Raw genomic sequence first — 25,180 nt, forward strand, 5'->3', positions numbered from 1 at the left:
ACGCAAATTATGTTGAGAAGGTAATGTGGCAGTTCAATTCTTGCCACCGCTACCTTTCCCATTCCACTACCTTTGGTTGTGTTGAGAGACGAAAAATGTGGGCATTTGTAGTACAGAAATTCCCCGTCAAGTGGCTGTCATGCAGTCTACGAAAATGGGAAATGCAACAATAAACTGTAACTTCCTTGATTGGTTTTCGTCAACAGTATTGCCGAGATCGGACGAACGCCGATAAGGAGACAGCAACGGACGACGGCGGGACAGAGGTATCTTTTTCCACTGCACAGGCATCTATCTCCACCTCTGCTGATCAATCAACCGAGACGAGACAAACACGCGCGACACCACGCCCAGAACTCATGAGTCAGGGTCAAAACCCTATCTAACCCCTGTGAGCTCTTCCTTTCAATTGACTGTAAAATGGAAAACTCAAATTCATTCTGTCAACTCTAGTTTTACCTCAAGCCGACAAAACAGTGAGTCATCTTGGAAAAAGACTTGATTGATTGATGTTTTTACGATTCACAGTCTGTGTAGAGTAGTGTTAGACATCCTTGACATTGTGACCATGAAGGAAGGAACTCGCCGATCACGAAGTCTGGAGCTCTAAATGCGCAGGAATAACGTAGAATGTTAGTAAAACCTCGAGGTCCTGCCGGTCTTTGGTAGAATGTTAATAAAACCTCGAGGTCCTGCCGGTCATGCCAATCCGGATCCGAGCCAACATTGACGTGAAATCTCATCACAACAGAAATCTCATAAAACCAACGAGAATTCCAGTCAACTCCCTCCACCGAAGGAAACGCCTAAGATGCCCAAAAAGACCGACGAGAAAAAGGCTGATGCTAAGGATGCCAAGGCTAAAGGAGGCAAGGAACCCAAGAGCAGCAAGAAAGCAGGCAAGAAATAAGAAGGAAGACGGTCGAGAATTTGTTTCAAGAGCTATCAAGGAAATGAAGAGATCCCTTGACATCGGGCAATTGTGATGATGACAAGCAGCAAGATGGAAATACTCATATAATTTGACTGACTGTGAATAAAGTTTTTGCGCGCGGAAGGTAAATTCAATCAATAAATTTTATTTTCCGTTAGCTGTAACTATCGCTTTCCTAGAATACACCTATAATTTTTTTAGACTTTTGCCGTTCTGCAACAAATGGGTCACCGCTCTCTTCTGCTCACGAAATGCCTCGAGTCTAGTACTACTCCTCTCTATCCTGTATACTGAAGGTCTCTCCCTCTCGCTCTAGCCAACCGACAAAAGGCAGCTTCGTAGTGGTGACAACTGCATCGGTACGCGACCGAGTTGCCACGTTTCTTGCGTTCGCTCGTAGGTAATTCGTTGGCGGATGACGGTTGCAGTGAGTGAATTACCTTCCGCGAATACAACCAAACCATCCCGCGCTTGCGAAATAAAGTCCGCGTCCGATCGCGAGAGACCGCTGCTCGAAAACGATGAGGATTGCATACGGTTTTCCTTGTTGTGACTCGTACGGAGTCGACAGTTTGATCGAAAAGAACGCAACCACTCCTCCATGACAGTGTCTAGTGGGTACCCCACAAGTAAAATCGTACAGAAGGACGAGGATAATGCTATCGCTCGTGTCAAGTTCGTGGTTGAGGCCTGTGTTGTCACGGGTAGTAGGCGATCGAGACAGTCTGTAAGCTCCCTATTAATCCTTTGCCTTCCAGTAAACGTGCTCATCAACCTAGGTGGTTGATTCATAATCAATCCCACGGTGAAGCCGGCTGCTTCTTCTGTACTTAAAGAATCGCTTGTGTGAATTGTTGGTCGCTGCGTCGTTCTCCACTCCAAAGTATGCTTGTGCAGCATTCCATACAGGTAGTCTGTACCCTGATCGAAAAGGGTATCCCAACGGAATTGCCAGAGAGATAGAGCTGTATTCTGCTCAGTCGCTGGCGAGGTGTGTCCAGTGGGCGTCTTCCTGGGGTTTGTGGTTGACAACGGCAATGGAGGAAAATCAGACGAAAAACGGAGGACGCGTGCTAACCTGCTTGTACGCAACGTCGAGAACGTTTCCAAAGACTCCTCCTTCACATTTACTTGATTGGCCCAAGTTTCCCATTTCGTCATCCACGGTTGTGGTCTCCATAATGTCCGATAAGGGTGCTTTTTGTCGTGCTGGTTACCATTTTCTACAACAGTATTTCGAAACGACTGGGGACGGCCTTCGTTCTTCTTCCTTGGTACAAATTTGCGCCATTTGCTTGACCATGTCCTACACGTCCACAGCGCGGTACGATTTGTAATTACTGCCCACACCATGCCATTTAACCAGTCGTCCATGCTGCTACTACTCTGATTTGTTCCAGTCCAGTCAGTGCTGGAAGAATTGCAGTCGAACGGCACAACCAAGAATTGACGCGTTGCGCAAAGCTCTCCATGATCCTCCCATTCACGCTGCATGACGTCGTGTCCATGTCTAGCAATGTAGACGTCTAGTATTTCTTTCGCGGGTAGTGGCTCGACATTCCTGGGATGTCGAAACATTGGCGTATTGGGACCATAGTTGTAGCCTTTGACTTTTTTCAAGGGCAATTCGCAAAAGTGAAGGGGAGTCGAAGCAGCATCGACATTGGTAGCTCCTCCACTTACGTCCACCGTGGCGCGGTGATATATGGCCAGCTTGTGCAAGATTTCAAAACTGGAACGATGTGGGTCTCCTACCACCGCGTCCAAAACAGAATTTGTTGCCATGGAGATTTCATCCAAGAAACCGAGCCCAGCATGAGGTCCATGCTCGGCTGGAGTTTTATAAAGGAATGTTGTGACGTTGGGATCCGCTTTGCCCCTGTGGTCGGAAGCCGTCACCACCGTACAATTTGTATGGGTGTGGATCCACTTCTGCATGATTTCGATTGACAAATCGCGATCAGACAGAAGCACCACTCGACAGCTCGTTGCCGTCGTTTGATTAAGTAGTAAGTGTTGGAGGCAAGCAATCTCACTCGGTAAAAACGAGCCATCATCACCCGGAGAAATGTGCCGGGAATGAAGCGCTACCGAGAAGGTGCTGCCGTCATTAACTCTATCCGCAGCAGTGGCCGAAGGCGACAAAGGGAATACGGTATGGAATAGCATACCGTCCAAAAAATCAGCGCCTTCTTGGTAGAGCTCAACCATCCGAGAAGGTAGAAATGATGTCAACCTGGGATTGAGCTTGTTCTGTGCGACATGATGGTTCAAGTAGTCGCGAAACTTTGGACGGGAAAGGTCTTCTACCCATTGGCATCTGGTTATGTTGGTTTCCTTTGAGTCTATATCCGGAATTTGCGGAAAGCGCGCCACCATGATCGAGTTATGGTCTCGGTGGGCAGGCTCTAGTGCCGACGAACCACTTTCACTGACGCTATTGGTCAGTATGGGCCAAGGTTCCGGATTCGGCAAAGCCAATTTGAACCGCCATTTCTCGTAGAGCGGGATCCAGGATGGAATGAGTACGCGACCTTGGCAGTTAGTATCCTGGTCTTGAAGCTTGTAAGGTTGCAGTAGAATGGTACGATTGTGGACTATGGCCCAAGTAATGGTATGCACGGCATTGTGCCAGAAGTTACCGACCCGGTGTGGGCAGGTATAGGGGACAACCGCGAATCGGCGATTGCGTATAGCAAGTCGGTCATGCAGAAGTTCATATTCGAGGACCTCGTCACTGTGCTCTTGCTGATATGTTTGCCATTCCAGCACCGGGCGCAACAAGGGCACTGCCAGACTATCAGTTGAATCATCGTCGGAAGGTGATGCCGCAATGGCTGTTTTCTTCTCTACAACAGGGGCGACTGTGCCTCTTACCTCAATGTTGGTTTGATGTATGTTTGCGGGTGTAGAAGCGAGTGGGCCTGCATCCTCCAACCTACCAATGACTTCAACAAAGTTGGTAGGCTTGTCTAAACTCCTACTGGTAGAGTCAATGCCTTCCCTAACGGTATGCCTCCAACTTACACGACCGGTACCATCATCTTTTAAGGGTTCCATCGTCAGAACTATTAAAAGGCAGGAAACGCACGTCATGATCAGAAGGCCCGGAACGACGACGTGTTTGCGCTGGCGTGACGGGTACATCGTTTCGGAGATCGAACACTCGTCGTTGTCGGTCAGGCTGAAAAAGTGCCTTTCTACTAAACTATGCACGAATGGCTGGTAACAACAGCAACTACGTATCAGCGTCTTTGTTTCTGTTGTTGAGCTCCTCTTCAAAAGGAAAGGTTATGGTCGGTCGGCAGGAGTTTGCCGAAGCGTGTCTTTCTCTTTTCGTTTTCCTGTGCCAAAGCATTTTTCGAACAGCTTTTGGCTCGTTTGAGTATAAATGAAGTTCACTTTCTTGATTAAGCCACCTTTTGAAAACTTTTTAAAATACTATTTTATATATATGTGAGACCAAACGTATAATATAATTTTTAAAGCTAAGATTAATACAGCTTGCATCACTATTATCTGTCACGACAGTACATAAGATTTGGTTCTATTCAATGCAAATACTTAATGTACCCATCGGCCTCCTCAATATTTTCCCATTAATGTAATTTTCTTGGCTATAAATTTCTGGGCGACCTATCAAATCTGTCCTTAACGACAGTTTTTCTCCAGCTCCACTTTTCGTGCCTCGTGTCAGGGTCAAACTGTGAGAGTGTTTGAGATTTAGTTCTTTGGTCTACATCCAACTCCTCGATAGCGTCATGGTGATCATCCAACCCGACAAGGCAGATTTTCGTCGTCCTGTCGCTCCCCGCCTTCCGGTGCATTTCTGCGGCGACTGCTGTTTTCACTAGCGCTCCAGAGTGGGCATAAACAGATTGGCAGGGAGTTCTCCCGCCCATGTTTTCGGCCGTCACTCATATGGATGTTGCAAAACTATCATGCAATACTAAGTTTATTAATATTTGTATATAGGATGCAGTTGACGAGCTGGCTTCCATACCGTTCGGCAATACAAAACAGCAGCTCGACTTTTTAAAAAGGAAATGCAAATAGGTGGCATTTTTCATCGCCTTGCAGTATTTTGCAAAGCTGGATGACTATCAGATTGCCAACTGGATTCTTTACGGCCTGTTTCCACTGAAGTTTCCAACAGCCCCGGCAGCCATACGAGTAAGAACCCCCAATGGATACGCTTCCGTTGAATCCGTGTGTGCTTGCTTCTGTTGAAGTTTGTCGCGGAGGAACGCTTCAATGGCTTGACGAACGTTTAAGGATTCAAACTCAATACTGTCAGGATTCACTATGAGCTTTTTGTTCGATGATTGGATCTTTACTTTCTTGTTGTTCTTCGATTCGTGTGTGCCTGTCAAGTGGAACTCTTTCGGAGAAACCAGGGAACCCTGGAATGTATCGACGTGTCCGCCCTCACAACGGGGGATGACATACTCTTCGAGCGCCGATTTGCTTGTATGAATTACTTCACTGGCAATCAAGTATTGACACTGAACCTCATTGGACTGTTTTCGCCCAGTTATTCGCGGTGAATCGATTCCCGAATTTTTTTTCTGTGCTGTTGTTGCCCTGTCGGCTTGCAGGCTGGGTTCGTTTTCCTTGGTACTCGTATTTCCCCATGCAAACTCTACGGAGGGCGACAGCTCAGCGGCAGACGAATCAGCTTTCCACGTTTCAACATCATGCTCTAGGGATTCACGGCTAATAAGTGCTTGTGGTGAGAGTTGTAAGAAATCTCTTTCGCTTTGCTCTTGCCAATCTCGTCGCTTCAATGAAAGTAGATGCCCAACGAATAAACTTTTTTCCCTGATCGCGCCAAAGAAGGGTGGGATAAAATCGAAGACCCACAAAAGCGTTCTACTAAACAGTCGTACAAACTTTCCTAGGCCGCTGGCCGTCACAGACACATAAGCCGCTGACAGCGCTCCAAGGAAAGCCAAGTTCCAGGATGCACCACATGCCAATGCAGCTCCAGCACCAGATAGAGCAGCGAATTGAATCACACATCCCGGAACCCCTTTTTCGATGTCTGGGTCACCCCAAATGCTGTTGAAGATAGCCTGCATAAGGTGTCTCGCAGTAGAGCCAACCATTTGGAAGAAGTTGGGGATCGTTCGTTCTAAGTATCTATCTTGGTGTTGGTGTCGTTCCGGCCCAGCAGTGCCGAAAACACGGATGATCTTCTCCAAATGTGGCTGTAGCCGCGTGTCGTCGCTGCACCTTATTGGTTCTCCAGTTGCCGTTTCTGGCACATCAAATCGGACTTCTTCGTGTTGGGTATTTGCTAGCTTGCCAAGCAGACTTTTCACAAACTGCGGGTTCTCTCCCGTTTTCATCCATAAACTTTCGCCAAATTGCCGGTTTTGTGACACGGCGTCGGAAACCTTGCCCCAAGCGTTTTCTACTTGCCGTTGATAGCCCAGCGCTTTTTGAGAAAGTTGATTGGCCCAATCTTCCACACGCTGTAAAACAGCCGTTCCGGGTTGGGACCATGCATTCTCTAGCTCCCTCATGGTTGCTGCGAGAGTAGTAGAAGCATCAGTGTCAAACAGCCTTAGTGGGGGACTGTATTGAGGTGGTGAAGGATCCAGAAATCTCGTTTCCGCTTCACCAAAAGCATTTGCGGCAAAGGTAGGAGTTTTCCATCTCCGCGGACGAGCATCAGAATCCATGCGGTGAGCTTGTTTCTGACACAGCGATTTTGTGGTCAAGGAAAAGCCACGCGCTTGCGAGGAGGCACAGCTGAAAACCGCGAAGTAAACAACGAGGCAGCGCCATGTTCTATGCAACACTGTCGAGTCGCTCATGTTCGTGATGGAAAGAAAGTATGGTTAATATTCGGCCTTGCCAATGGTTCCCGTACTTGTGGCATTCAATGTCGACACAACGAAATGGATCAAACCCAGCCGCAATTATTCAAAAACGCAAAATTTTAAACGGAGCTCTATTTAACATTGCCCCATGCTTAGACCCAACAAAGTACTTACTTAACTTTCGGCTTTATAGTTAATGACTGCCGTTATAAAGTTGGTTTGCAGTGGATTTCCAAAATGCTAAACATACCGAAATGTAAATGATTTTTTGCCGATAGCATAAGTTCCGGCTGGCATACGTTCTTTTGAAAAATCACGTCACAATTGCCGCGGGAGACATGCGTTTCCGGGGGAGGGGTGTGGGGGCTTCCACGAACCCTCACTTACATTGCAACTGATGGCGGACCGCAATATCCTTGACCCTGTTTTCGATGGCACCTTTTGGTTCGTGCCATTCCACAATTGACTGTGAGCTGCACAGGATTTAAAAAGAAAATCCCGTAAACGTACCGAATAGCAATTTCACACCGTAGTTCGAGGATAAGGTTGTACACTTACAAACCCATTCCAGTATGCCGAAAAAAATACCATCTAGAGAAGGAAAGGCTTTCCTACGTACTTCTCGAAATCAATAGCTAGCTAGCTACAGAGCAAAGTCCCATTGCAAATATATAACTGACTACCCTATACAACAAACTATTATGTATACTTGTTCACGGGCGAGGCCCGTCGCGCTGTCCCAGCACGGCAGCGCAGTGCTGCGGTGCTTTGACACATTCAGTCGCCCGAGACGGACCTTGGCCTCTATCACGGACTGCACTAATCCCTACCTCGTATACTTACTCCATGACAGTGCCCTGCTTTGGCTTGACCCTTCGTTTCGTGTCACTCTCGTCGTTGCCATGTCAATTTTTCCTCAATGAGCGTTCGTGCGACGACGCAAATCACTCAATTTGACTGATGTTTGTGCGGGCAGCGCTCGCACATCGTCCAAGGTACGGAGGAGACTACTGGAGGAAGTCCAACCTTGACGTTCGGCCTCCGAGGCGAGTTCGTAAAGGTGTGGACGGCTCTGGTCGCGCCAGGATGGAAACCGGTATTGCAGGGAAGATGTTGCCGCTTCCCATTCATCTCGCACCGAGACAAGTCGTTGATGAGCCTTGGCTCGGGCCCGGTCCATGCCGTCCGTAATGCGAATGCTGTGAACTTCATCATCCATATCTACCTTTCTGTACTGCCTCGGAATCGAGACGAATTTGTGCGAGGGTTCGATCGCCATGGTTGCCATCCAAGGGGTCGCATGCATGCTCCTGGTACCGACTCCAGGGCGAATCCAATTAATCTCTACCTTTTCTTGGGCTTGCCGAGTGACTTCCGTGAGTAGTGACCAAGCCCCACGGGTCGAGTGCTGCACGACGTTTGGGTCAAAGGGCACGGCTTCCAGGCTGTGGCGGGTTACGCTGGAAAGGCCGTAGCCGACTTGGTAGAGGATGGCCGAGAGCGGATTGCGCGACAAGGGTTCGGGAAGGCCCGACAGGACGCCCACCATCAACCCGGCCATACAGGCCCCTTGTGCGTCCATTGCCCCTGAGCCGAGGCACAGGACGGTGGTGCCCACCGCGGCTCCCCCGACGGCTTCGATCCACTCGGTGTAGGTATCTTCAACCACCACGCTAGTGGGCGTGTCGGTCCGGGGGAACGAGTCAACCAACTCATGTTCCATCGATGCGTCGGTTCGATCGGCAAAGAATAAAGCGTCCAAACTCACATCCGTCTCTTTCAACGACACGAAGTCCAACGCAGTCCGAGTTTCCTTGGGGACAAGGAAAAACGGCAGCGATGGTTCCGTGGGAATCGGGACACTCGGACCCAGGTCCACGACGGGACGCGCACTTACGGTTGATTCGACGCTACGGTGATCGTTACGGCCGCGGGAAGAAATAGTCGGGGACACGGAACGTGTGGGACGACGAGACGAGGAGGAGAGACTGCGGGTTGCCGTAGTGCGGTGCGGGAGGGTGAGCGTCGCCGACATGCGCAAGTCCCACGCGTCACACCCAGTACCGACCAAACCGGCAATGGTGATCACCACCACCCGCGTAGTCGCCAGACGACGGTTCATCCAGGCCTTCATGGTTTCGTCGGGTCCAAATTGGTCGAACCGTGGTGTGATTTGGTACAGTACGGTATGATACGGCAACAATCAACGGTGAAATGGTATCCTGTATGCCGGACCGCTGCGGGGATCCAAATTTTCGAAATACGAACAACGTCAACGTGACGGGAAACCGTCAGACTTCCACTTAACGAAAGTCGTTTCCCACGACCATTTTGTTAAAGAACACGACACAATCTATTTTTCAACGTGACCAACCGTTTTTCCCAAAGAGGTACCGCGGTAGTCGGAGGAGACACAATTGTTGAATCCTCCACGAACGCTGACGTCCGAATCCGTTTCGGATTTCACATCAGTTGGTCCGCGAGTTACCCTGATCACGTGATTGCAGTGGGAAAACATAAGCCCTATCTTCAAGTCGGCCAAGCGATCGTATATCCTACAACCAATTCCAGGGAGGCAAAGTGACTCGGCGCTGACTGAGGCGAATACACTACCCAGCTATCGTCGATTCGAGACTTTTTCTAGTGATGCTCCCAATGACACAAGACAAACAAGCGTTGTCGTCGCATCTGACAGAATAAATTTTTTTTAACCTACATGTTTTACATATTTGTGTCCTTAGCAACCACTATGGGATTCTACAATGGAACGAGCTACCGGAACGGTTGGTCCACGGGCCAGATTGTCCAGACGGGCTCACGGGGAATATTGTTGCTGGGTTCCGCCATCATTTCATCCGCCATCTCTAAAGGAACCGAGGTCTTGCTTTTGGCCTGAGGTACCTCGCGATCAACAGAGAGCAAGGCGTCTGTTTCAGCATTTGGAATCTTCTCTCTCCGTACGTCATCCACCGGACTAGGATCGATTTGGTCTGTCACCGACTGGTATTCAGAGAGCAATTGCCGGTTTGGAGTGTTGTCAAACACCGGACCTTCCCTTACCGGATGTGTCCCTTCGCTGTCGGTCCTGGGAGTCGGGGTACGGGTCGGTGCGCTCACCGCGATCAGATCGAGGTCTTCGGGGCTGGACGGTCGGGGCAGACCAAGCTGTTGTTGGTCCAGGGTTTGGCTTGCCCCAGGCGCGTACATGGAAGAAATATCAATGCTGGGGATTGGCTGCAAAGACGAAATGTCGAAGCTAGGAATAGAGTCCGAGTCATCGACATTATGCTTGGAGTACGGCGAAATCGTATCGTCCATGTTGATGTTGTCGTTTTCCTGGTGCGACGGGACCGAGGCCATACTGCCACTGTCTCGGGAAGAAGACTCGATTGTGTCGTCGGTATCTATCGCCATATGTGACGAGGAGACCCTTTTGTCACCTTTATTGTCCTGGGACGAGGAGACCGTGTCGTCGTCTTTAGTATGCTCGTCGGACCAAACCATCTCTGTGCTTTCGTCGTTCAAATGCGAGGACGAGACCGTGTGGTCCTTCCTATTGTTGTCCTGGTGCGGGGACGAGACCAAGGCCACATCACCGCTATCTTGGTAAGAAGATGCAATTTTGTCGTTGGAATCAATCTCCTCATGCGAAAAGACAGTGCCGTCATCTTTCATGTCCAGGTCCGACGAGATCGTGTCGCCGTAGTCACTCTCCTTATCAGGCAAGACCAGCTCCGTCTTTTCGTCGTCCTGGTACGAGGAGGAGACCAAGGCTACGTTGCCGCTGTCTTGGTTAGATGATGCAAGTTTGTCGTTGGTATCGACGTCCTCATGGAAAGAGACAGTGTCCTCATCTTTCATGTCCTGGTCCGACGAGATTGTGTCACCGTAGCTACTCTCATTGCCAGGAAAGACCAATTCCGTTTTGTCGTCGTCCTGGTGCAATGATGAGACCACGGTGTCGTCGCTGCTTTCTGGATTGGACGCGACCGTACCGTTGGTATCAGTGTCGGTATCGAAATCGGCTCTGGATTCCATCGTAACGGACTCTCCCGACGTCCGCACGGATTCGGCCAATGTACGGATCGTCGTTTGGACGCGCCCTGAGGCGTGCAGATCCTGAATCGTCTGTATGGCTTGGGCCGTAAGATAATAGCAGAGTGTGCCACCGCGTCGAGCCATCGTCCCCGCCGCCCCGGGGCGCGTGGTCAGGTAGGCCGCGAGGCAGCCCAGTACACAGGACGTCGGGAGATCGATCCCACCCACTGATGCGCCGAGTGATGTCACCACTAGGAAGGCACCCGCCATGGATTCTTCCGTCGGGAGGCTCGGGTCCCACCGGGGGAGATTTTTGGAGGTGGGGATGGATTTCGGTTCGTCTCGAACGAACCAGAGACCGGCGTCGGGATCCACCCAAGTGGCCTGATCGGTCAAAGGACGGCGGTCCGTCTTGACGCTATCGTCCTCGCTGATTGTATCAGTGTCGTCTGCCCAGTCGAGATCCACTTCTTTGGATACAGCGATAGCACCAAAACAAACGGAAGAATGAGTGTTAGTTGAGCTCACCGACCTTTCTACCAATGAACGCACGCATCTAAACACAAGCAAACGTACCACGACGTTCTGAGACGGGTCGAGCTACCGCATCGACCCACGTGGCGACTGGTTCCTCCAAGTGTACCGGTGAGCGACTCCACGGGGGAGGCGAGGACCAGGGCAGCGGATCCGGAAGGCGCGGAGGACGGGAGGCCAACGCCGTCACCGCACGGTGGGACGTCGCGACGGAAAACGACGCGGCAGGAGCAGCAAGGATCGATAGACACAGACTGCAGGCTTGCAGAGCCGCTGCTCTGGGAAGGACCTCACGTACTTTCCAACGCATGCTGACTAGCGAAACTGGGGAAGAGTGAGAATGAGAATATGCTCTCAATGAAGATTTTGGTGTAGGCGACGACGAAGGATGCGTTGGGCGAATAGGTAGGTGGTTACAGGAAGCTAGTAGGACCGACGAGACCGAGACACGAAAGCTCCAATCCCCCTCCCCTGTGTTTCATGCATGCCGGATGGTCTTCGAAAACGAGCAGAAGTAGAGAAAAGGTGTGTCTTTCCCACATTCCTTTGGCGTTGTGTATCCCTTTTTGTCATTATCACTATTGAAAGATCTCGATTCAAACCGCGGAAAAGTGTCACTCGTCGCGAACGCGCCTTCCAAACATGTCCAAACAACCCGATCGTGCTCCGACGAATCAAAACCCTACCGGAACCCAAGTTACTTACCTACCCACGGCACCACGCATCGAACTAAAGTAGACTGGTCCAGCGGTAGGTACGAAAGAAAAATAACCCGCATCCAATACATTCACCAACGCCAATACTAAGAATAATATACACACACATATCTTACATATAGATACTTGCCCCGCACGGTTGTCCATCGCATTCTCTAGGCTTGACCCGACGATTGACGCGCGGCGGCGGCCGCCCTGAAAATGGCGGGGCGAGACAGAGCCAGAGTCACGAACAATTGCGCCGCCTGGCGGGCGCGTTGGGGCGCTGCCCGAGTGTCCTTCATTTCGAGAATGGCCGAGTTTCGCCCTCCCTCGCGCGGTTTGGAGTACGTGAAAATGTCCACAAACGTCTCGTCCTGGGATCGGGTCGCTTTCGGAACCCACACGGCCGGCGACGCGTCTTCCGACACGACACGGCTTTTGGTAGATTCCGGTTCCTCCAAGGCCAAGCGAGTCTCGTTGTCTTTGAAGTGATGCATCGCTTGGCGACTGTCTTCCTCAAAGCCACGGACAATTCCGTTCTCATTATCTCGAGACGCTTCTTCTGTACCATCCGGATTGACGCCCTTGACTCCCGCTGGCACACTACCGGCCACCAGATCTATCACCTCGTCCGCAGGCAGTTCTGCGGCCAAAGAATCTTTGTCTGCTTTGCTAGGAACTGATTGCACCGCGAATGTGTCCGATATTACGCGAGGGTGGTCAGCCTCCAGTGGTTTCTCACCCGACCCGTCCATGCGCTGCTGGCGGGGTGCTTGTACGAGCTGTCTCCTCTCCTCTTCGTCAGCAATGCGCTTCCTTTTCGCTTCCTCTTGCAAGCGCGTTTCTTCCTCCAGAGCCGCAATCAGCACCCTTTGCTCTTCGGCATGTTCCGTTGCAATACGTTGTTTCCTCGCGACACGTAGAGACTCTTCCTTCGCTTGCCCGGCAGCGACATGCGCCTTCACATTATCGACACGCACTTCTTCGCGTTTCCGCCTTTCGGCCGCTTGGGTAGCCTGGGCTTCGTGTTCTTCTTTCCGGCGCAGCTCTTCAGCTTTGGCGGCCCGTTCCAACAATAGCTGTTGTTCGGCAGCGACTTTGTCGTTGCGCTTCTCCTCTGCCAGGCGTGCTTGCTCCGCTTTGCGCTCCCTTTCCGCGGTGAGTTCTGCGTTCCGTTGCTCTTCGATCAATCGCGCTTGCTTCTTTTTGCGCTCCCTTTCGGCAATCCTCTTCTCTTCCGCCAATAAAGCCTGCTTTACAATCCGTTCCTCCTCCACCTTTTTGGCTTTAAGGATCTTGCGTTGGTTATCGGTCAAGACTTCTTCCGGTGGCACCCTGGTAGCTTCAACCTTCAGCTTCGTCTCCGCATTTTTACGAGTTCCCTCCTGTCCAGCGCGAGCCTTTTCCAATAGTGTTGCCCAAACAATGGATCTGTTCTCCTCTATTCGCTTTACTTCACCTCTTTGTTGCTTCTTCCGCTGGCGAGAAGCGCCTCCCCGCTGCGCTTCCCGTTGCTTCGTCTTCTGTTCGGACAGAGCTGCCTGCACACGCTTTGCGTCTGCCGCTTTCTGGTCCAATTCCTGCTGGAGTTGTTTCGCCTTTTGTTCAGAACGAATGCCTTGCTCTCGTCTTGCATCCGCCTCCTTCTGTGCCAGCTCTAGCTGGCGTTGCTTTGTCTTTTGATTGGATATAATATCCCGTACGTGCTTGGCCTCTATCGCTCTCTTGTCGAGCTCCAACTGGCGTTGTTTGGCCTTTTGCTCCGACCTAATGTCTTGCTCACGCTGTGCTTCTGCCACTTTTTGGGCCAGCTCGAGTTTACGTTGCTTGGCCTTTTGCCCCGATAAAATTTCCTGCACACGCTTTGCTTCGTCTGCTTTCTGGGCCAGCCACGCTTCTTGCTTTGCCTCTTGCTCGGATAGAACATCCTGCACAAGCTTTGCTTTTTCTGCTTTCTGTCCTTTCCGTTGCTTTTCCTTTTGCTCGGATGAAAGTTTCTCTCTACGCTTGTCCTCCATCCCGCTCTTGTCCAGATTTCGCTGGTCTTGCTCTTCTGCCGCTTTTTGGGCCAGCTCGAATTTACGTTGCTTGACCTGTTGCTCCGACCGAATATCGTGCACGTGCTTTGCTTCTACCGCTTTCTCGACCAGCTCGAGTTTATGTTGCTTGGCCTTTTGCCCCGAGAGAATTTCCTGCACACGCTTTGCTTCTTCTGCCTTGTGGGCCAGCTGCGCTTCTTGCTGCTTTCCCTTTTGCTCAGATACAAGTTTCCTCGCACGTTTTGCTTCTTCTGCCTTCTGCGCATTCTGCTGCTTCGAATTTTGCTGGGATGGAAGTTCCCGACTGATTTTCTGTGGCAGCTCTGCCTCTTGTTGCTTCGCCTTTTGCTCTGATCTCGTTTCCTTTACACGCTGCGCTTCTGCTGCAATTTTAGTGTTCAGCTGTGCTTTGCTTTGTTTCTTCCTTTTCGCTGCGCGGTCTTCGCGTGCGGGTCTGTCAGCTACAGCAACGCGGGCCTCGTCCGTAACCGTCCATTCGTCTGTATTGCAAGCTTCACGCGCCAGGCGTTTCTCTTGATCGATTCGATTTGATTCGAATTGACTGGTTACTTTCTCCGTTAGCCTTACTCTATCGACAGCCTGTGCCTCCTGTATTCGACGGTCCTGCCGTGCATCGGCGGCCAACTGAGCGTGCCATTCTGGTCCGGCATTTTGCCAAGCACGATTCTCTTCCGCCCACCATGCCATGTTGGCCGCCCGTGCTTGGTCGGCGCGAGCCTGCTGTTCCTGTATCAGCCGTCGTTGTGAACGTCCTGACCCTGCCATTTTCCGTTGTGTCGCATGAAACTTGAGACGACTCTCGAGTAGAGCGCGCTGGGTCCGTTCTTGTTTGCAAATAGATTGTTGACGTATCCCAGCTAGCACCCTGCCTTCAAGTGCCTTTAGTTGCTCTCGATAGTACTCAAAAAGCTTGGCTGTATTATTCACCTCTCTGACCCGCTTCTTTCGCTCCGAGCCGAGGGTCTTCTGGACGACCACAATCTCTCCGACCTCTGATTCAATATGGGCTGTGGAATTGGGCAACGATGGCAAGTCGTCTAGTGGAGACAGTGCCTCCTGCCACTCTCGCTGCTGGAGACGGGCAACAAGCAAGCTACGGGGGTTACGTTCCGCAACGGACTTGCGCCGCCTTTTTCGTTCTTCGCTTTCCAACCTGATCCGGAATTCTAATAGTGCGCGGGAGCGTTGTTCAGCCTTCACCGATTTGGGTACCAAAAAGAAAAGCTGTTCCATCAAATCTATCGCTGGTAGTGTCTTAGGGACTGTCGTGAATGATTGAGCCTCGGGCAGTAGGATTGGAGCCTTGATAGTCTGCCTTCGGGCTCGCAACTCGAGGCGGGCAGCCAGCAAACAGCGAGCGTTTCGTTCCGCAACGCGTTCGCGCCGGCGTTCTCGGTCAGCAGCTTCCAACTCAAAACGGTATTCCATCAACGAGCGGGTGCGTCGTTCGGCCTTCACCGATTTTGGGACAAGAAAGAAGAGCTCAGAGTGGTCCCAAACGAGCAACACACGTGGTGGAGGATTTTTCGGAGGGGTTGGGATGCGGCGCTGGAATGGAGCGAGTGCAGCAAACTCGTTAGCCGAGTCCCGTGCCCAAACGGCTAAATCACTTCGTCCGAAGTCGATGAGCTCGTACACGGCAATACTCCAGCCACGAACTAGATCGCCCTGCCAGCCTGTGGTAACAGAAAGGTATGATGCCCCTGTAGCCAACCACATGGACGTCCACAGATCATTACGTTGAAGGACGAAAGACCAGGTAAATGTAGAAAAAACAGCGCTTTGAATGATATAGCCCGGGACGTCCTTCCGTAGCGGCTCTCCGGCAACTGAAGGCAGGATTTGTTCGAACAACCGCTGAGCAATTGGTTGCGCCTCGAAATATTGGTTGCGTTGAGTATTGCGCCGAACCGGAAAAGCGACTTGCGCCCCACTATCCTCCTGGCTTATTGAGGCTGCGGATTTTTCGTCCTCAAGAATCGACCTATTCACGGAAACCAGCGTCGAAGCTTCGGCCTTCCACACGCTAGCCGAATTTGAACTGGCTCTCTTTTCGTTTCCCAATGACTCTCCAACAGCATCAGATTTATCATCGGACATGAGTGTCACATTCTCCCTAGTAAGTCCTTGACTTTTTTGCAAGAACGCGTGGGTCCAGGCCTTGTCGTATTCCACAGATGAAACGAGATCGATCAAGAATTTCTGGGTGCGCTCGTAACTTTCAGCCAGTCGACCCGTGACGGCTTCGAGATGACAACGAAAATTACCGACCCGCAGTAAGGCACCCCACTTCCATTTGGAGAGCGTTGTTGTGCTAACCTTTGCGTCTCGGGAAGTGCCCTGCCACGAGAGCGGTGCGGAATCATTTAAGCTCGGCCTCTGTCGGACCTGCTTGGGCAGCAATAATCCATCCGTCAGTTCGACGGACACGTCTCCGACTGCATTCGGTTCGGAGACATATACAGATGAGACGTTTATACTCAGAATATCATCCATGGTTGTTTCGTCGTCCGGTAACCCAGCACCTTCTAGGTTCTCGTTCCAGGAGACTGAGACCAGCGGCCTCTGCGGATCAGTCACACTTCGTACCCAATCTTTCCTAGTGTTGGTGGAGACCTTACGGGTAGAGATGCATTCCGGCTGGTTTTCAGGCGATTGTCGTAAAACTTCTCGTATCGCACTCGACTCAGATTCGAATATGGACGAGACGTTGATACTCGGAATCTCATCTATGTTTGGTTCGTCGTCATCATAGTTCGGCGACCCAGCACCTCCTCGGTCCTCGTCCAAAAATGACGGCCCCTGCGGATCAGTCACATTTCTATCCCCTCCTTGCGTAGCATTGGTGAGAACCTCACAGATCCCGCTGGACTTCGTCTGAAACTTAGACAATTGTTGGACTTGTATCGCACTCGGCTCGGATACCAATATGGACGAGATGTTGATACCCGGAATGTCATCTGCGATTGCCTCGCCGTCATCGTCGTCAGGCGACCCAGCACCTCCTTGACTTTCGTTCAAAGACTCCAAGATGATCATCTCCTCCGGCTCACTCACGCTTCGATCATCTCCTTGCGTGGTGCTAGGAAAGGCCCCAGAGAGACCGCTGGCCTTCGTCTGAGAGTAAAGCGATTGTTGCAAACTTTTTGAAACTTGCGCCTCACGATATCCAACTTGATCAGAGAGCATGTCAAATCGGTTGGAAAAATTCAAAGCGCGCTGTCGGTAGCTCCGAAACTGCAGCTTGCCACTAGTTGATCGGTGCGCGATTTCATCGGAAAGCTGTTCTAACTGTAGGCCAGCCTCGCTGCTGGCATCCTCTTCGCGGCATCCATTCTTAGTGGAAACGGGCTCAACCGCTACTCCGGCGGATATATCTAGGACTGAACGTTGGTGGCGGGCATACAAGGGGGAAACATCGATGCTTGGGACAAGGAAAAAAGGGCGCTCGTCGCTGCCGCTGTTAAGCAAACCCGGAATAATTCTATCCTCGCTCGATGCTTGAGCACCGACAGCTCGCTGCCGATTCGTCATCTTTTGGCCCCACAATTCCTGCCCACTCTTTGCAACATTGGTCCATGCGTCCGACAGACGACTGGCCAAGGCAGGGAGCTGCGGGGATTCTCGTAGATCCTTAGCGGCTTGCGCTGCTCGACTACCAACTTCCTCCGACACGCTGTGAATTTGGCGGAGACTATCACCAATACTCTGCGACTCCATCTCTTCCGACAGACGCTCCGTCACCTTTTGAACTTGTTCTTGCATTTTACCCAACCCTGCAATCACTTCCCCCGAATACCGGGATTTTAAGCTCACTGTCAGTGTATTCTCAGTATTCTCAGCCGAGACCAGACTGGGCACGAGGGCCGCTTCTGTGTGGCTCTGTTTCGGAGAGCGATCGCTCTTGGCTAGACTAGCCTCCTCCACGGATCCGTCGGGCATAGCATGGTCCATATCTTGTTGTTTGGATGCGTACAGAGAAGAAACGTCGATACTCGGGACCAGGAAAAATGGGCGCTCGTCGTCATTGTTGCTGGGTACCTCCGTAACACTACCATCCTCGCTGGATACTGGCGCACGGACAGCTTCCTGCCGGTTCGTCATCTTTTGGTCCCACACTTCCTGTCTACTCTTTGCCACATTGGTCCATGCGTCCGACAGACGACTGGCCAAGGCGGGGAGCTGCGGAGATTCTCGTAGATCCTTGGCGGCTTGCGCGGCACGACTACCAACTTTTTCCGACACGCTGTGGATTCGGCGGAGACTATCACCAATACTCTGCGACTCCATCTCTTCCGACAGACGCTCCGTCACCTTTTGAACTTGTTCTTGCATTTTACCCAACCCTGCAATCACTTCCCCCGAATACCGGGATTTTGCGCTCACTGTCAGTGTATTCTCAGTATTCTCAGCCGAGACCAGACTGGGCACGAGGGCCGCTTCTGTGTGGCTCTGCTTCGCAGAGCGATCGCTCTTGGCTAGACTAGCCTCCTCCACGGATCCGTCGGGCATAGCATGGTCCATATTTTGTTGTTTGGATGCATACAGAGAAGAAACGTCGATACTCGGGACCAGGAAAAATGGGCGCTCGTCGTCATTGTTGCTGGGTACCTCCGTAACACTACCATCCTCGCTGGATACTGGCGCACGGACAGCTTCCTGCCGGTTCGTCATCTTTTGGTCCCACACTTCCTGTCTACTCTTTGCCACATTGGTCCATGCGTCCGACAGACGACTGGCCAATGCGGGGAGCTGCGGGGACTCTCGTAGATCCTTGGCGATTTGCGCGGCACGACTACCAACTTTTTCCGACACGCTGTGAATTTGGCGGAGACTATCACCAATACTCTGCGACTCCATCTCTTCCGACAGACGCTCCGTCACCTTTTGAACTTGTTCTTGCATTTTACCCAACCCTGCAATCACTTCCCCCGAATACCGGGATTTTAAGCTCACTGTCAGTGTATTCTCAGTATTCTCAGCCGAGACCAGACTGGGCACGAGGGCCGCTTCTGTGTGGCTCTGCTTCGCAGAGCGATCGCTCTTGGCTAGACTAGCCTCCTCCACGGATCCGTCGGGCACAGCATGGTCCATATCTTGTTGTTTGGATGCGTACAGAGAAGAAACGTCGATACTCGGGACCAGGAAAAATGGGCGCTCGTCGTCATTGTTGCTGGGTACCTCCGTAACACTACCATCCTCGCTGGATACTGGCGCACGGACAGCTTCCTGCCGGTTCGTCATCTTTTGGTCCCAGACCTCCTGTCTACTCTTTGCCACATTGGTCCATGCGTCCGACAGACGACTGGCCAATGCGGGGAGCTGCGGGGACTCTCGTAGATCCTTGGCGATTTGCGCGGCACGACTACCAACTTTTTCCGACACGCTGTGAATTTGGCGGAGACTATCACCAATACTCTGCGACTCCATCTCTTCCGACAGACGCTCCGTCACCTTTTGAACTTGTTCTTGCATTTTACCCAACCCTGCAATCACTTCCCCCGAATACCGGGATTTTAAGCTCACTGTCAGTGTATTCTCAGTATTCTCAGCCGAGACCAGACTGGGCACGAGGGCCGCTTCTGTGTGGCTCTGCTTCGGAAAACGACCGCTCTTGGCTAGACCACTAGCCTCCTCCACGGATCCGTCGGGCATAGCATGGTCCATATTTTGTTGTTTGGATGCGTACAGAGAAGAAACGTCGATACTGGGTAACAGGAAAAATGGACGCTCGTCGTCATTGTTGCTGGGTACCTCTGTAACACTACCATCCTCGCTGGATACTGGCGCACGGACAGCTTCCTGCCGGTTCGTCATCTTTTGGTCCCAGACCTCCTGTCTACTCTTTGCCACATTGGTCCATGCGTCCGACAGACGACTGGCCAATGCGGGGAGCTGCGGAGATTCTCGTAGATCCTTGGCGGCTTGCGCGGCACGACTACCAACTTTTTCCGACAAACTGTGGATTCGGCGGAGACTATCACCAATACTCTGCGACTCCATCTCTTCCGACAGACGCTCCGTCACCTTTTGAACTTGTTCTGGCGCTATACTCTTACCTTTCAGTTCTTGTTCCGGTGACTTGGGACGTGCCAGTGCATTCTCCATGGAAACCGGCTTGAGCACGAGTGCCGCCTCGTTGTTGTTGTTGTTGTTGATTGGCCGTTGCCGACTTGGAACAACGGGACTTGGTTCTGTTTCAGCCCGCACGGGAGTTTGCGGGGACGCGTCCACGGAAGCAACGTCGTCGTCGTCCAAGGGAGGATTGGCGGAGACTGCCGCCGGCGGGAGTGGGGTGGTGGGGAGCCGTGGTGTTACGCCCGTGCGGCGCACCGTGTCGGTGGCAACCCACGTCGTCGCATCGGACGGGCGATCGTCAAAGGTCTGGGGTGCGACGATTGTCCACGCACCCGGGACCGTTGTGGTGAGGGGGTCGGCGGGAGTCGACCGAGATTCCGCCACGGAGGAACGTTCCCACCAAGGGTTGGCGTCGGGAGGTGCTCGAGTCCATCCGGGATCGTCGGGTGGGATCGCGTGGTACCGACGCGACGGACGGTGGGATCGTGATCGTATCGACGACAGGGATTCCGGCACCAAGGCGGTGACTGTTCCGAACGAGACAGTGTGGGAACCATTCTCGTACGACCGACAACCGTTGTAGTAGTAGTAGTAGTAGCCACACCAACAACAGTACCAGCAATAGCAACACCACAAGGGTGCCAGATTCGTCACGACGCACCGTTTCATCCCGAAGGTACGATTCTCTCACTGTACACCCGAACAACGTCGGACTCGTCACGGAGCTTGGATTGGGAAAAGGAAGATCTCTTTCGGGACGACGAGTGAATTCTCACCCAATGCACCTGCACACACACCCCTCTCCGTGCGACCAAACCTAGCGGGAACGACAAACCTACACACCCACACGAACCATACACATTTTGGAGTGGCGGGAAAGGCAAACGGGCGCGGCCGTCGGCACGCAATTCCTTACCAAGGATTTACGGTACGAAATTGTCGGGACACACACCCCGGGGATGATGCATTGAGTATCCATTCAAATCCGTCGGCGCGACGTTCGCGCCCAGAATCACGTCTCACTAGGAGGGTGCGCCGCACGGGACGACAAACCGGTCGGCGTGTGTCCGCGCCCGTCGGCGAGTCCCGGATGGATCCGTTCCCGAAACAGAGACCGGGAGAGACTCCCCGAAGGTTTTCTACCGATTTCTCACAGTCCAAAAGACCTTTTTGGTCGAGGTGACGCACACACCTTCGTTACTTTCCCTATGCGCGACCAGAGAAACCTATATACTATAGATAGAACACGCAGTCTACACTTGGTCGGAAGCCGTCAACTTGGCAATCAAATCGGCCTTGTTTCCACTCAACGGTAGCCCTCGTTGTCGGAGTTCGTCCTTTAGTTCCGCCAGAGTCAGGCTGCCGTAGTCTGTGGCGGACGAAAGCAGCGGTTCCTTCTCAATCTCCAAGAGATCTTCGTCGCTCGGCTCTTCCACCGACTCGAATCGCTTCACCGCCTCGCGCGCAGCCCGCGCCACTGCGGCCATGTCCAAATCTCCCAGACCACCCACGCGGTCCTCGCGGTCCAGTTGCGCAATCTCCCGTTCCAAGTCACGATCCGAGGCCTGTAAGGACGCCACCAGATCCCCTTTTCTCCCCACCGTGGGTAATCCGCGGTTGTCCAACTCGATGCGCAGTTCTGTTGGACTCAGTCGCGACCAGTCGGTGCTGGGTTCCGGCAGAACGCCTTCGCGATCCACAGAGGCACGAGCCGCCGCCGCCAACGCCTCCCTATCAGCACCGTTCGCATGGAGCAAATCATTCAACAAATCGTCTTCGGAAAGCTCATCGTCGTAGTCATGGTTTACAGTAAACACGTGTTCGTTACTGGACAAGTTGTCCACGTCTTTCTCTTCCTCCGCGTTCCCATCTAGCTCACGGTCCGCTGATTCCAGTGCGACCACGAGATCCGCCTTCTTTCCAACCGTTGGTAGTCCTCTCTTGTCCAACTCAGTCCTCAGTTGGGCAACCGTCAATTTAGACCAATCCCGACCTAGAGACGTGACTGGCTTTTCCATTTCAAGCACAGCCTCGGCAGTGGCAGCCAGAGTCTCCAGATCCGACCCTCTGCCACCAAATAAACTATCCAAGTCTGCTTCCTTGTCGTCCGCCGCTCCAACCAACGTTGTTGCATCGTATTCGAACGAGCCGTATTCTTCCTCTTCTTCGTCATCGTCCATTACAGCGGCGGACTCTTGGTCAAGATCAGACTGGGCGAGTGCGGCAATCAAGTCGGTCTTCTTTCCAACCGTGGGCAAACCACGCATCGTAAGCTCGTTACGCAAATCGACCATTTTAAATTGAGACCAATCCGTGGTAGACCCATGAATAACATCTGTGTTGAACAGATCTTCCTGGTCTCGTACAGCGGCGCGGGCAGCAGCGGCCAAAGCAGCCAAGTCCTCCATGGGAGGCAGGATATCATCCAAGTTTTCGTCGTCGTCGTCATCCTCTTCGAACGTGAACGCTGTATCGTCTTCGAACTCCATTATGCCATACTCGTCTTCCACCTCGAGCAATTCCTTCTCTTCTGCCATGACTGGACCAGACCCTTCACTTTGGACACCCGCTGACGAAGAAATTTCGCCGTTCGACAAAGCCAAATCTGCCGCCTCCAAGGCGGCCACTAGTTCCATCTTTTTGCCAATAGCAGGCAATCCACGCGTGCTCAATTCGTTTCGTAGATCGGCAACTCTGTAACTGGCCCAGTCTCGCAAAGATGATTCCGACCAAGATTCTCTTTCCGTCTCGCCAGTAGATTCAGCGTCGTATCGTTCCACGGCCTGGCGTGCTGCCTGAGCCAACGCTTCCATATCGAAACCCTCGTTGTCGAAGAACATATCCAGGTTGTTTTCGTCGTCATCCTCAGCTCCTTCGTCCTCAACAACTTCCTGGGCCCACGTTTCGCGCTCGACGGCTTTCTCTTGGATCTTGGCATTCATGTTTAGTTCCATAGCTTCGACCGCTTCGCGCGCCGCTTTGCCCAGGTCCTCTCGTTCACTTGGACTAAGTTCTTCAGCCAATAGCTTGGCGGCCTCCCAACTCGCTTTCGATTCAGTCTCATCAGTGTCTTGCTCCTCATCGTCCGAGCCAACAATAGTACCATCGATGCTTTTCTGAGCGGCAAGAATTGAAGCTGCCCAATCTTCCTCGGAAAAACCAACTTCGTCAAAGACTGAAGAGGCTTCGGTTTCAAACACGGCTTCCGTCGGTGTTTCGGCCTCAGGTATCTCCAGCACTGTGGCTTGCTGTGCTTCGAGCGCGACCCGTTGAGCTTCGGCCGTTACCTGGGCTTCTCGGGCCAGTCGAGATTCTTCTTCCTGAGCAGCGACCCTGGCCTTGATTTTAGCGACACGTGCTTCTTCTGCCAGTCGGGATTGTTCGGCTTCCTCCGCTAGACGAGCTTCTTCCGCGATACGTGCTTCTTCCGCAACTTTGGCTTCTGCCATTCGCCGGGTTTCTTCGGCGATGCGTGCTTCTTCCGCAAGCCGAGCTTCCTCCGCAAGTTTGACTTCTTCTGCGAGCCGAGCTTCTTCCGCCAACCGAGCTTCCTCCGCAAGACGTGCTTGCTCTACAATAATACGTTCCTTAAGGGCTGTCTCCAACGACAATCGCGCCGCTAGCAATCCCCGGGAAGCTTGTTCCTTTCGCTGCTTGAGTCGTTTTTGCGACGCGGTCTGTTCCAACTCGATACGGTACGATAGCAACGCGCGATTGACGCGGTCGTCCTTTGTCTTTGCGGGAGCAACCACCGGTGTGTCCGCTTTCGGAACAATTTGGTCTTTCTCGGCAAAAGCAAATGTGGGCGAAGCCTCGTCACTCTCGGTTGAACCAGTATCGTTAGTAATCGTCACGTCGATCGCGTCCGCCTTGTCCCGTGCGATCGCGTTGTTGCTGGCACTGCTTCCGCTCTGGTAAGATTTTTGTTGCAGAAGAAATTGGGTTTGTTGCGCCGCCGCGGAAAGGCGGTGGAGCAATCCCACGGTGGTTTCCCCAATGTGTTCGGGGCCAATCTTTTTCACCACGTCGACAAAGACTTCGGTGGAAGACCAGGCCGAGGTACCAATGGCTCGGACGGCATCTCCGGCGCTGCCGGGTGAAATAGCGAGATAGGCGGCGCCGAGAGCCGCCGCCCCGGAAAGAACAATGCTGTTTCCGGCCAAATAGCTGAGTGTTGCGGCCGTTAACGCGGCGCCTTTGATAGCGTCGGCCGGTACACCCTTTTCTACTTCGGTAGTAGTGAAGGGATGGACGAAGACTTCTTGAGCCAGCGTTTTGGCGGCCTTTTGGACTAGACGATCCGGTGTATTGTCGAGGTCGTCTAAGGCGAGGCGCTCCACAAGGGCGGCCTTTTTACCAGATACCTGTAGTTTACGAACGGAAAGCTCGGCTTTCAGTGCCTTGACGGTGCACTCTTGCCAATGGTCGTAGCGTGACTGTAAGAAACCTTGACGGGGTGAAAGACGAGACTCCTCGTCCGTTTCTTCGTCCAAAAGCGCAGTCCCACCATTGCGTAGAAAGAAGGGCTCGTATTCTTCGTGCAGCGATCGGAGACGATCAATCGACGGTGCACGCTTCGGTGGGCGTGGTGTCTTGAGCGAAACGGAGGAAGGGAAATCCTGGCTATTTTCCGGAGCCATGCGCAGTGGGGAAGCAGTTGTCAGCAAGTTGATGCGGAATGAGGCGGGCCCTGCCAAGGCTTCAGTTTCGGACAGTAGCAGGAGGCTGCCAACGACGCCTACCAGCACACATGTTGGTACGATAATCATGAACGATCTTCCCATTGTGTTTATGATGAAGGGCCACTCGGCTGGAATTTGTCACTAGTCCTTCCTCGTCAACGATACCTTTGTATCGGTGCTGTTTCCTTTATCCCTTTTTGTATATTCAATTTCTAACTATGCAACGAGGTGCTGCTCTGGGATACAAGAGACCGGAAGGATCTCCGTTTGTTGACAACCAGAAAAGGCTGATTCCGGCTGGTGGTGCTGATGCGGCTAGAGGCAATCC

At 52.4% G+C, this 25,180-nt stretch overlaps 4 protein-coding genes across 4 annotated transcripts; all 4 read right to left on the reverse strand.

The window, feature by feature from the left end:
- Positions 1 to 1,246: 1,246 nt before the first annotated feature.
- On the reverse strand, positions 1,247 to 4,081 carry PHATRDRAFT_48673 (predicted protein; the record flags this gene model as incomplete). The annotated part of the gene is made up of 1 exon (XM_002183207.1): positions 1,247 to 4,081. The coding sequence occupies one exon, from the start codon at positions 4,079 to 4,081 to the stop codon at positions 1,247 to 1,249; it is 2,835 nt and encodes a 944-aa protein (XP_002183243.1).
- A 791-nt stretch (positions 4,082 to 4,872) lies between these two features.
- PHATRDRAFT_48674 (predicted protein) lies at positions 4,873 to 6,756 on the reverse strand (the record flags this gene model as incomplete). The annotated part of the gene is made up of 1 exon (XM_002183208.1): positions 4,873 to 6,756. The coding sequence occupies one exon, from the start codon at positions 6,754 to 6,756 to the stop codon at positions 5,059 to 5,061; it is 1,698 nt and encodes a 565-aa protein (XP_002183244.1). The 3' UTR covers positions 4,873 to 5,058.
- A 922-nt stretch (positions 6,757 to 7,678) lies between these two features.
- On the reverse strand, positions 7,679 to 8,961 carry PHATRDRAFT_48675 (predicted protein; the record flags this gene model as incomplete). Its single annotated transcript, XM_002183209.1, has 1 exon — positions 7,679 to 8,961. Exon 1 carries the CDS (start codon positions 8,894 to 8,896, stop codon positions 7,679 to 7,681), a length of 1,218 nt encoding a protein of 405 aa, XP_002183245.1. The 5' UTR covers positions 8,897 to 8,961.
- A 510-nt stretch (positions 8,962 to 9,471) lies between these two features.
- Positions 9,472 to 25,093, reverse strand: PHATRDRAFT_48676 (predicted protein). The gene is made up of 8 exons (XM_002183210.1): positions 21,430 to 25,093; positions 21,363 to 21,396; positions 21,087 to 21,309; positions 20,968 to 21,005; positions 12,217 to 20,697; positions 12,044 to 12,136; positions 11,377 to 11,658; positions 9,472 to 11,336 (listed from the first exon to the last, which is right to left on the reverse strand). Exons 1-8 carry the CDS (start codon positions 24,952 to 24,954, stop codon positions 9,535 to 9,537), a joined length of 14,478 nt encoding a protein of 4,825 aa, XP_002183246.1. The 5' UTR covers positions 24,955 to 25,093; the 3' UTR covers positions 9,472 to 9,534.
- Positions 25,094 to 25,180: the final 87 nt, after the last annotated feature.

The sequence above is a fragment of the Phaeodactylum tricornutum genome, chromosome 18 (assembly GCF_000150955.2).
Source record: "Phaeodactylum tricornutum CCAP 1055/1 chromosome 18, whole genome shotgun sequence".
Classification (NCBI taxonomy): domain Eukaryota; phylum Bacillariophyta; class Bacillariophyceae; order Surirellales; family Neidiaceae; genus Phaeodactylum; species Phaeodactylum tricornutum.